The following is a 12877-nucleotide window of genomic DNA, read 5'->3' as shown; positions in this document are numbered from 1 at the left end:
CTGGTAGACACGGGAGCGTCGGTCAATATGATATTTACTGAAGCTTTCAGAACACTTAATGTATTTGAACACTTGCTCGATCACTCGATTTTTCCTCTGATAAGCTTCTTGGTGATATCGTGCAACCTTTAAGGAGCATACACTTACCCTTCATCATTGGTACAAGCCCTTACACAGCCACCATCACCACTAACTTCCTGGTGGTTGACTGCCCAACGGCATACAATGTCATCTTTAAGCGCACAGGCATCAATGATCTCAAGGCCATGGTATCCACACATGTTGTTGATGAAATTTCCAACCCCTTATGACAATGGTTACATCAGAATAGATCAACTTAGTGTACAATTATATTATAACACTTCAGTCAAGCAACAACACTTGCTTATGCCCAAAGAAACACTTTCTATACATGACCAAGTTATAAAGACCAGCTTGAACAAAGCCAACTTGGATCTTCACGGTGGTAACAATCAACCCGACGATCCTCGAGATAACTCTTTCACCCAACAAGCACAACCTACTGAAAAGTTGGAGAATGTCTCTATCTCAAAAGATTATCCGAACCGCATAGTGAAATTGGCACCACTTTGTCACCACCCATTCGGTTGGCATTGATTTCTTTTTTGTAAAAGAACACTGAAGTCTTCGTCTGGTCATACAAAGACATGCCAAGCATCTCTCCAGATATCATTTGTCATCGCTTAAGTATTGATCCCAAGACCAAGCCGGTGAGACAAACGAAGATCTTATGATGCTGAACGATACGAGGCAATAAAAGCAGAAGTTAAAAAACTCAAAAGCATAGGCTTCGTCCGTGAAGTCAATTATCCAACGTGGGTAGCAAATGTGGTATTTGTTAAGAAAAATCCGACCAATGAATGCCTCTTACTTCAAAAGATCTTGTGGACAATGTGTGTCGACTACACCGGCTTAAACAAAGGATGTCCGAATGACAGCTTTCCCCTTTCTCTCATTGATAGACTTATAGACTCTACAGCAAGGTGTGAACTTTTAAGCTTCATAGATGCTTACTCAGGGTACAACCAAATCCTCATGAACCTTTCGGACCAAGAATATACGGCCTTCACTACTCACAGAAGACTATATTGCTATAAAGTCATGTTATTCGGCCTAAAGAATGCAGGGGCGACTTATCAGAGATTAGTCAATTCGGTGTTCGCTGAATAGATTGGGAAGAGCATGGAAGTTTATGTTGATGATATGTTAGTCAAAAATAAACATGCTGACCAACACATCACCAACCTGTCTGAAACCTTCTCCATCTTGAAGAAGTATCGAATGAGGTTGAACCCCCAACAGATGCGACTTCGGCGTCGGCTCTGGAAAATTTTTGGGCTTTATGATTAGCCAATGAGGCGTTCAAGCTAACCCGAGAAGATTAAAGCAATCATTGACATGAAAAAACCGGTAACTTCAAAAAACATCCAAAGCCTTACTGGCAAGGTAGCAGCCTTGACCAGATTCATCTCTAAGGCCACAGACAAATGCGCTCCTTTTTTCAAAGCACTTAAGGGAAGTAAGAAGTACATTACGTGGACTAGTGAATGTGCCTAAACATTTAAAAACCTCAAGGAGTACATGAGTAAAGCCCATCTGCTTTCCAAATCTGAAGTCGGTGGCACCCTAATTGTCTATCTGTCTGTCTCGGCTTCAGTAGTTAGTTCCGTCCTCATTCGTAGGGATGGTAGTAACGAATGACATATCTACTACGCTAGCGAGGCCCTACAAGATGCGGAGACACGATACTCCAACATTGAGAAATTAGCTCTAGCATTAGTTATGTTTGCTCGGAAACTTCGCCCCTACTTCCAAGCACGCTCCATCATAGTGCTTACCAATCACCCCCTTCGACAAATACTTCAGATTCCTGACACTTCGGGGCGAATGATCAAATGGGCAATAGCATTGGAAAAGTTTGATATCTCCTACCAAACAAAGCCAACTGAGAAAGGCCAAGCAGTTGCAGATTTCATTGCCGAATTCACTTATCCTGTTGACATTTCTCCTACACCTGAGGCAATGGCTTCATTACCCCCGGAAGCTCGGAAGGTAGAACCAACACTCCCAGTATGGACTTTATATGTTGATGGCTCATCCAACTAGTAGGGCTATGGAGCAGGACTAGTCCTGACTACCCCTGATAAAATGGCAATGGAGTATACTCTTCGCTTCAAATTCAAGGCGTCAAACAATGAGGCTGAGTATGAGGCCCTTTTAGCAGGCTTACGTTTGGCCAAACACCTTGGAGTTAAACAAATTAATATCTTTAGTGACTCCCAATTGGTGGTTAACCAGGTCAAGAACAACTTTGACGCTAAGGATAACTCCATGACAGCGTATCTTGCGCAAACGCAGCTTTTGCTCAAGCACTTCCACTACCAGATCACCCAAGTCCCTCGAGTAGCAAACAGTCATGCAGATGCTTTGGCTCGCCTCACCTCAACAGTGGAAGACAAGATTAGGAGAAAAATTCATGTTGAATTGTTGGTAGCATCAAGCACCATGGTCGCACAAGTGTGCAACTTGCAACATAGGGATAGCTGGATCATCCCAATTTATAAATTCCTTGCCCATGGCACCCTCCCAAATGATAAAGTCCAAGCTAAGCAGATTCGATACAAGTCTACCCGCTACCTGATCATTAATGACCAACTCTATAAGCGAGGTTTTAACTTACGATACTTACGGTGCTTCACACCTGTGGAAGCAGAAATTATCCTTCGAGAAATACATGAAGGAGTCTGCGGAGATCATGCAGGATCTCGATCCCTAGCACATAAGGCTTTTCGTCAAGGATATTACTGGTCAACACTCCACCAAGATGCCATCAGAATATCCCGCTCATGATAAGTGTCAACGCTACGCAAATATTCATCATTCCCCTCCCGAGCCTTTTACTTCTATGATAAGCCCTTGGCCTTTCGCCCAATGAGGACTTGATTTGATCGGCCCAATGCTGCAGGGAAAGGCAAGGTCCGCTATGCAATCGTTGCAATTGACTACTTCACAAAGTGGGCTAAAGTAGAACCCTTGGCAACCATTACCGAGGCAAAAATAGAAGACTTCGTATGGAAGAACATCCTTTGCACATTTGGCACTCCCAATGCAATAGTCACTAATAATGGGCGACAGTTCGACAACAAGAAGTTCAGGATGTTCTGGTCTAATTTCAACATCAACTTATGTTTCGCCTCCTCAGCTCATCCCCAATCTAATGGACAAGTCGATGCCTTCAACAAAATAATCAAGCGCACTTTGAAAACTAGCTTGGATAAGGCTAAAGGTTGTTGGCCAGAACTTGTACCCCAAGTTCTTTGGTCATACCGCACTTCGTATCGGACTTCAATAGGAGAAACTTCATTCTCACTTGTTTTTGGTACAGAGGCCGTTGTCCTAGTTGAGCTTGAGCAAGCAACGTTTCAAGTCCAGTACTATATGCAAAGTGAAAATGACAAACAACTCACCCTCAACTTGTATCTAGTCGAGGAACATAGAAACCATGCTCACTTGAGGAATGTCGCCTACAAGCAGCGCATCTCCAACTACTACGACTCAAGAGTCAAACCTAGCTCTTTCAAAATGGAGGACTGGGTATTGAAGAAAAGACTACTCTGCGACAAAGTCCCGAGCGAAGGCACCCTCAACCCAAATTGGGATAGACCATTTGAAGTTATTAGCATCAGTCGCCCTGGCTTCTACAAGCTCAAGAGCTCCGATGGCAAGACCATTGGCCATCCATGAAACGTTGTTCACTTAAAGTACTATTACAAGTAGACTCACACTATACAAGTGTCGAGCTACGGCCATTCGGCATCCTATGTAATGAAGGCCATTTGGCATCAATTCAATAAAGAGGTGATTTAGACAACTTGGTCCTAAATTCCTTACATCCCTATCACTGAAATGCTCAGGTTTGAAGCTTCAACACGAATGCTTACAACATGAAATAAAGTCTAAGTATATGTCAACACGACTTATATCCAAACAAGGGATATATTCAAATATAGCCAAACATTCATGAATGATAGTACAAATACTTGGCAATTAACATCAAAGCGCACAATACAAGGTTGTAAACATACATAAACAAAAAAAACCCTCAAGCTTACAACATGGCACATGCCACACAAATAACAAACTAGTACATTCAGAGTACAAACAGAAAAAGAGAAAGAGGGCACTATTAGTCATCTTCATCTGAAGTCGAACCCCTGACAATATCACTCTGCGTTTCAACCCCATCGCCATCACCACCATCCTCGGCATCTGTAGAACCATCCTTACTCTCCCAAGACTGCTCACCGACACTAGCCTCATTATCAGAGTCATCTTCACTACTGGAATCAACTATGAGGACGAAGACTTCACCTCTTTGTCGATACTCATTCATCTCATCACGGTACTTTCGGATAATGCTTCCATTATCGTAACGCTCAAGGATGGACATCAATTTCCTTTTCTCCAAATTAGCCGCCCAGATGCAGTGAGGCCTAGAGGCATTGTGAAAGGCCTGGGAACCTAAGAACTCCTGCACGGCAGCGTTCATCTTAGTTGGGATACTTCTCTTCAGCCCACAAACCTCAACCAAGGCACTATCCAACTCCCATTTAACCTTGGAAACTTCAAGAATAGTTGTCTCCAACTATTTCTCAGTCATCTCCAATTGTTTCTTGAGCCTCACGTTCTCACCATTCTGCCTCTTCAAACATTCAAGGTTTTGATCCTTGCAGCGGATGGCTTCAGCCAAAGCTTTGCTCGTTTTTCTGGTGTTATTCACAAGCTGCTTATTCTCCTTAAACTTTTCCTTGTACCACTTAACCTCTCGTAATCTGTCGTCATACTCAATCATGACCTACATGACAAGATGGTTGTCACTACCAAGAAAAAGAGGGGAGAAAATAAAGAAATGACAGAATAACACTTACATAAGAAGATAGCCTCATCATTCAGTCACGATCTGATTCGTTCTTATCTAGTGACTTGCCAAGCTCATTAACATTGCATCGACATCCTGCCAGGCAATTATTGACATATCTAAAACTACTTGGCTGCATGGCAACCTTCAAATCTTTCCAATGGATGTTGCCAACCTCTTCCTTATACTTCCTCTTACGGCTAGAGCTAGGGTCACCTTCTTGGTCAGTGGACTCCATGGTTGGAGGAAAAATGGGATCGATGGTAGGAAGATGAGGCAATAGTCGTCTCTCCTCTCCTGCAACTATGGTAGCAGCATACCCGATGGCCTCAGCTTCAGCCTTCGTTGAGGCAGTAATCTTGAGGACCTCCTCTTGCGACTTAGGTCTAAGGGCTGGCCTCACCCGGTGCTTACGAGCTCCCTTATGAAACAAAATGTCGTTTACGAGAACTATCATGGGTGCTTTCCCTTTCTTGATGTTAGTCCCCCCTTTCTTGCTTACTTTCTCCATTGAACAAGAAAAATCAAAGTAAGGAATGCAACTTTGTAAAAGAAAGAGGGGGCGAAATAAAAGATACAACTTACTTGCTCATCTCTGGCATTCCGACACTAGGGGCTGGAAACCGTACTTTCGAAACAAAGATCGTAGCTTGCCCAAATGTCTATCCTCCTTAGGCACCCTTAACACCTTCTCCACATCAGCCAGCTCCCGTCCGGACAATTTGATGTTGGCTCGCGTCACTGCATGAAGGAAAATGTTAGACGCAAAAAGAAATCACAACAAATAGCAAACAATGCGAACAATAGATACATTACAACCTACAGTTTAGAAGTGGGTAGAGACACGTCGCTCAGGTGTGACAGCCCAAACATGCTCCCAATCATTATAAAGAAAGCACCAACGGTTTTTCCAAGTGCAGTACGCCTTTTTCTTACAAAAAACAATACGCTATTTCACTCCGACATGCATACTCGGCATACCCAATGCATGCTTTCACCGGGCGCATCTTATAGCAGTAGCACCACTGATAGAATGAAGGCTCACTTAACCCACATTCCATCTAAATAATAAAAAACCCAATCAAGGTATCCCAAAAACTAGGATTGAGTTGTCCAAGCGCATATACAATGAAAGATAGTATCCGTTGCAACCACGGGTGCAAAGGCAGCTTCACCCTTAAGGTCAATAATATTTGGGTATAGAACATAACATGACCCTTAGGCGGTTCATAGGGCAATTCTTCATGATGTACCAAACGCATTCCTACACTACGGGGGATACTGCATGACTGCCTTAGGGCCTCAAGCTGTTTTTCGCTATCTAATAAGTTTTTCTCTAAATGGTCCGCTACAAACTTAAAGCAAAATATGGGTATAGCGTCAAAAACAAACCCCTCACCCACTGACATCAAGGAGCAAGAACCAATATTGGCTAAGGTTTGACAATTGTGAAGATCATCCAACGTTTCTTTTGTACAAGATTCCAACAAAGACCCTGAAGACTCCAACATTGCAAGCTCAAACCTAGAGCTAAAGCTAGAGCTAGGGGAGTCCTCATCACTAGGACTTCCAGACTCTGACATCTACAACAAACAGAAACAAACTCTATCACTACATTAAAAATCGAAACATAAGGAAGTTCCTAGGGCATGAAGAAAAGCTCAACCAATTCATCATGTTCTCAACCAAATACATGAACACTCAAACAATTCAACAAGAATGAAAGCATGTGATATAGTAAATAAGACTACCAACCTGAAGATGGTGCAAAGCAATGCCGAAATCCCTCCCAACTAGAGAACACTCTGTTTTCAAAAATTACTACAAAATGAGCAAATGAGGGTAATGTAAAGAGTAGACACTTATTCTTCTTATATAAATTTAACAGGACCAAAGAAATTCAAAATTCAAATTCAAACCATGAGAAAGCCCCATATGGAAAGTGACACGCCCCGACCCCAAGGTCCTAGGGACATCGAGATGGTCATGTGCTGGCCGACACCCAAAGGGTGACGAAAGCCATTTAATTTAGACAAAAATTGAGAAATAAACTAAAGTACGCAGTAAAGGCTAAATACACAAATAAAAGTTCGAATTCTAAGTATTGAAATTAGGTAATACACAACACGTCCAGAGCATAAGTCTAACACAGAGTACAAGCAGAACTAAGTTAGAGAAGTGTTATTACAATAGATGGCGAAACGGAGCGAATATAGCACAATATCACTGGTAGGAGAACGCCTCGTAGCTCAGGTCGTATTCCTCGTTCATAGGTCCTGAAGGGGGCGCAAAACAAACATGAGTGGACCAAGTTGATATATATATAATAAAACAGTTATCAACGTACTAGCCCTCAGGTTTTATGAAAACACATATATAATGAGAAACATAGGTTTTCCAAAACCTAGCATGTCGCGTAATGTCTCAAATCATAATTCGCATAAAATAATAAACACTAGTGAATGTCCGATATAACTCTTCAGGCCTCATGCCGGCTCCCCGTCTCTGAGCAGACAGTCAGAGGAAAATACACTTCAGGCCCCTTGCCGGCTCCTCGTCTCTGAGCAGACAGTCAGAGGAAAACACACTCCAGGCCCTATGCCAACACCAAACCGTCACCTGGGACGGACCGGATCTATCCCTACGTCCCGTAACAGAAAGGACCACTAGGTAAGTACAAAACCAGTGAACATACATATATTGAAAATCAACTTCAAAGTATAAAGTCATCCATCATCTATACTATAAAGAGGGGTTCTAAACATATTCTAAATATCATATCGTCATCCATAAGATATTATATAAGAACATGGGCTATAGGAAAAATAATAATAATTCAAACTAGCCTCAGTAAGCATGTTATCTCGTAAAACGGTTCATAAAACATAATTGTAAAGTCATGTTTTTCTATGTATGCAATTCTACCATTAAAACATGCATTTTTAGAAGGGGTCCACTCACCGTACACCGATGGTGCAAGCCGTACCAAACAGGAATAACGGAATCACTGCTAAGAATCGCACCTAAACACACAATTGATACTTTCAGTCAAACTCTACTCAAACGATTGAATTTGAGAAAACGGACATCAGAAACGGGTTTAGAACGTCGAAATTACCTTGGAGGGTCCCGCACGAAAACTCAAAAAGTCAACGGTCAAAGTCAACGGGTCAGGGTCAACGGGTCAGGGTCACGGGTCAGGGTCAACGGGTTTGGGCTTTAGGGTTTGGGTTAGGATAAATGGGTTTAGGTTTTAGGTGGGCTGGGTTTGGGTTTGAAACCATACAGCCCAAAGGCCCAATTAAAAAGGGTAATGGGTTTGCTAACAGGCCCTAAGGCCTTTGGGTTTTTAAGGAAACAAAATAAAAATAAAAATGGAAAGGGTTAGGGTTTTGGGCCAAAGGCCAAAACAGGCCTAAGGCCCGTGGGGGGTGGAGAACGGCTTGAAGGCCTGGGTGCACCGAAGAAGGACGCCGGAGCTTTCACAGCTCCGGCCAACGCTAAACATGCAACCTAGACCCCAATCTAGGTACCAAAATGAAGCACTAGACAAGAGAAGTAGTTTTATACCTTTGATTCGCCGTAAAACGGCTTGTGGTGGCCGGAAAATCACTCGAAAACCACACAACTCGCCGAAAATTTGGGTGAGCCTTCACCCGTGCCAAAAACACTCCAAAACCCTGGAAATAATGAACCCAAACTCAATAAACACATCTAGGCAAAGTCTAACATAAGAAGAAAAGAAGAAATAAGGCTTACCCAACCGGAAAAACAACAGAACTCGCCGGAGGTGTTCGTGTCCTCCCGGCGACCCGAGCAGGGGAGAGAGAGAGATGCAGTTGAATGGCGACGATGGTGACTCTCCCTGAGCTGTGCAACTGTGGGTGTGTGTGTGCACTTTCACGGTGAAGAAGAAGGAGAGAAATGGGAGAGTTTCGAATGAGAGAAGAAAGGTGCAGACAAAACAAAACAAAAGAAAGGAAAAGAAGAAAAAGAAAAAAAAAGAAGGAAGAAAGAAAGGGTGTCACGGCAGGTGGGAGGGACAAAAGAGAAAAAGGGAAGGGAGTTGGGGTGCTGCCACGTGGCAGCCTAAGGATAGGGTAACAATTTAAATTTTCAGATCTTGATTGGGTGACAAATTGAGGACTAAAGTGATAATTCTATAAATTTTTAGGGAGAATTACAGAATTATCCTTATAAGTAGGGGCGGGTGTAACAATCTACCCCCTTTATAGAAATTTCGTCCTCGAAATTTACAACCTTAAGTAAATAAAAACGGATACTGATTTCTCATCAAATCCTCCGTTTCCCACGTCGCTTCTTCAACAGCGTGGTTCCTCCAGAGAACTTTCACCAACGAAATAACCTTGTTCCTCAACACCTTATCCTGCCGATCAAGGATAGCCACGGGTTCCTCCATGTAGCTAACGTCCTGATTTATCTCCAGTGGCTCCAATTGAATAATGTGTGAGGGATCTGGTACATATTTTCGAAGCATAGAAACATGGAAAACGTTGTGAATCATCGACAACTCCGATGGTAGCTCCAAACGGTAGGCAACTGCACCAATTCTCTCAGTAATCTGATAAGGACCGACATATCAAGGACTCAACTTTCCTCGCTTACCAAAACGAACAACCCCTTTCCAGGGAGACAACTTCAAAAACACAAAGTCCCCAACCTTATACATACGATCCTTGGAATGTTTGTCCGCAAAGCTCTTATGTCGATCCTGCGCTGTCTTTAGATTTCTTTTAATCAGCTGGATGTTAGCATTTGTGGTGTCCACAATCTCTGGTCCCACTAACACCCGTTCGCCGACCTTTGTCCAACACAACGGCGTCCGACACACTTTTCCATACAAAGCTTCAAAAGATGCCATACCGATGCTCGAATGATAGTTGTTATTGTATGCAAACTCAGCCAACGACAGATAGCTATCCCAATTACCCTTCCACTGGAGGACAGACACTCTCAACATATCCTCCAACGTCTAAATTGTCCGCTCAGACTGACCATCGGTCTGTGGATGATAAGCAGTGCTGAACAACAACTGAGTACCCATGGCAGTATTAAAGGTTTTCCAAAACCTGGAAGTAAACCTGGGATCTCTGTCTGAAATAATGGATACGGGTACACCATGCAGTCTGACAATATTATCGATGAACAACTTCGATAACTTCTCCAGTGAATAAGACTGTCGAACCGACAAGAAATGAGCAGTCTTAGTGAGTCGATCCACAATCACCCAAATGCCGTCCAGTCTCGCCTGTGTCCTCGGCAACCCATACACAAAATCCATGGTGATGTCTTCCCACTTCCAAGCTGGTATCGGAAGATTTTGCATTAGTCCTCCAGGCCTTTGCCTCTCGGCCTTTACCTATTGGCAAATGATGCATCTACCCACATAATCCGCCACATCCCGCTTCATTCCAACCCAGTTATAGAATGGACAGATAGTGCGATATAATTTGGTGCTTCCTGGATGCATGGCATATGCTGAAAGATACGCTTCATCCAGAATCTCCTTTTTCACTGCTTCGTTATCCTGAGGCACGTACAGCCTGTTTCCCAGCATCAAGGCTCCATCCATCCAAATACTAAATGCTTTCATCAAACCCTTTATGAGAGCACACTCCAGATCAAGTTTCTGAGCTTCTATAACCATGTCCACCAAAACAGGTCTAACTTCGAAGTGTGCCAACCAAGCTCCCTGATCACCCGCGTTCACTACAACTGTTACACCCGCCTCTGCTTATAAGGATAATTCTGTAATTCTTCCTAAAATTTATAGAATTATCACTTTAGTCCTCATTTTGTCATATAATCAAGATCTGAAAATTTAAATTATTAACCTATCTCCTAGGCTGCCACGTGGCAGCACCCCAACTCCCTTACTTTTTTTCTCTTTTGTCCCCCCCTGCCGTGACATCCTTTCCTTCTTCTCCTTGTTTTTTTTCTTCTTTTCCTTTCTTTTGCTTTGTCTTGTCTGCATCCTTTCTTTCTCTTCTTCGAAACTCCCCCATTTCTCTCCCCCTTCTACCTGTGACAACACACACACACACACCCACAGCTACATCTACTCGAGGAAATCATCACCATCATCGCCGTTCAACTGCTTCCCTCTCTCTTTCTCTCTCCCCTGCTCGCGATGCCGGGAGGATACGAACACCTCCGGCGAGTTTTGTGATTTTTCCGGTTGGGTAAGCCCTTTTTTCTTCTTCTTTTCTTATGTTAGACTTTGCCTAGATGTGGTTATTGAGTTTGGGTTCTTGATTTTCAAGGTTTTGGAGTGTTTTTGGCACGGGTGAGTGCACACCCAAAATTCCGGCGAGATTGTGGTTTCCGAGGGGTTTTCCGGCCACCACAGGCCGTTTCACGGCGAACCCAAGGTATAAACTTACTCCTCTCGTCTAGTGCTTCATTTTGGTACCTAGATCGGGGTCTAGGTTGTAGGTTTGGCGTCGACCGGAGCTATGGAAGCTCCAGTGTTCTTCTCCGGGCACCCAGGCCTTCGGGCCGTTCTCCACCCTCACACGGGCCTTAGGCCCGTTTGGTCTCTGGCCCAAAACCCTATACCTTTTCCTTTTTTATTTTTTATTTTGTTTCATTTTAAAAACCCAAAAGGCCTTAGGGCTTTGGTTGCAGCCCAAACCCATTTTCCCCTTTTTAATTAGGCCTTAAGGCCTGTTAGCCCAAAACCCATCACCCTTTTTGTTGTGGGCCTTTGGGCCGTATGGGTTCAAGCCCAACCCAACCCACCTAAAAACCTAAACCCAAAACCCAAAACCCGTTGACCCATGACCCATGACCCGTGACCTGTTGATCCGTGACCCGTTGACCCGTTGACTCTAACATGTTGACTTTGACCCGTTGACCGTTGACTGTTGACTGGGTCAACGGTCATCGTTGACTTTGATCAGTCAACGATCAACGTTGACTTTGACCGTTGACTTTTTGAGTTTTCGTGTGGGTGTCGGCCAGCACGTGACCATCTCGATGTCCCTAGGACCTCGGGGTCGGGGCGTGTCAGATTGGTATCAGAGCATGGTTAGTTCAGAGCATACGTAGGATTTCATTCCACCATTTGGTAGTCATCATTCTCATTACATTCTTAATCTCTAGTTATTCTAAATCTTTCTTGCCTCTTTTCAGAATTATGGATCCCACTGGTGGGAATGTGCCTCGTCGAACCCGTTCTGGTTTAGGGGGAGGAATTCAACAGTTGACTAATGCTATACGGAATGCTTTCACTAATCGACCAAGTCGCACGTATATCGAGATTGCTCGAAGCCATGGTATTCCGGATCTTTATGCAGTTGGGGCTTATCCGGAGGCCAAGGAGTGGCTAGAATAGGTGGAGGACACTTTGGAAAGCATGAGATGCCCGCCAAATGAATGGGTGGATACTGCAACGTATTTTCTGAAAGAGGATGCTAAACGTTGGTGGAAATCGGTGAGGCCTCGTCCACCTAATGATCCAATGAATTGGGTTGACTTCCGAAGGACTTTCCGCGATTATTTCTTGAGTCCCAGTTATCAGCTTAGGATGAGGCAACAATTCTTGGAGTTTTGCCAGGGCGATTTGAGTATCACGGAGGTAGACTGTACTTTTCGGCGCCTGTCGAGACATCATGCAGGGACTTATGGAAACCCGGGTGAAAAGATGGTCCAGTTACTAATTTGCTTGAATCCTGAATATCGTGAACCAGTGGCAGCAATAAGGCACAGGAGTTACGAGGAGATGATTGAGACTTGCTTGAGAATTGAACAGTCTAGGTGGGAGACTCAGCATCAGGCGCAGGCGCAAGCGCAGTTACAGTTTCAGGGACCACCAAGGTATCAAGACCGACCTCGGTACCAGAACCAGAGGGGTCGTGGGTTTCGATCTCGGAGCATGAGAGAAGCTGCTAGTTCATCTAATTATGCTGGCCCTCG

General features: G+C 43.8%; 2 protein-coding genes across 2 annotated transcripts; one reads left to right on the top strand and one right to left on the bottom strand.

The window, feature by feature from the left end:
- Nucleotides 1-1908: 1908 nt before the first annotated feature.
- On the top strand, nt 1909-3765 carry LOC137741844 (uncharacterized). Its single transcript, XM_068481551.2, has 3 exons — nt 1909-2073; nt 2131-2689; nt 2987-3765. Exons 1-3 carry the CDS (start codon nt 1909-1911, stop codon nt 3763-3765), a joined length of 1503 nt encoding a protein of 500 aa, XP_068337652.2.
- Nucleotides 3766-9200: 5435 nt separating this feature from the next.
- On the bottom strand, nt 9201-9920 carry LOC137741845 (uncharacterized). The gene is made up of 2 exons (XM_088680349.1): nt 9621-9920; nt 9201-9521 (listed from the first exon to the last, which is right to left on the bottom strand). The coding sequence occupies exons 1-2, from the start codon at nt 9918-9920 to the stop codon at nt 9201-9203; spliced, it is 621 nt and encodes a 206-aa protein (XP_088536475.1).
- Between the last annotated feature and the right edge of the window lie 2957 nt (nt 9921-12877).

This window comes from Pyrus communis, chromosome 11 (genome assembly GCF_041283825.1).
Source record: "Pyrus communis isolate YQ-2024b chromosome 11, ASM4128382v1, whole genome shotgun sequence".
NCBI lineage: Eukaryota > Viridiplantae > Streptophyta > Magnoliopsida > Rosales > Rosaceae > Pyrus > Pyrus communis.
The sequence above is the reverse complement of the archived record's forward strand: the minus strand, read 5'-3'. Positions and strand labels throughout refer to the sequence as shown.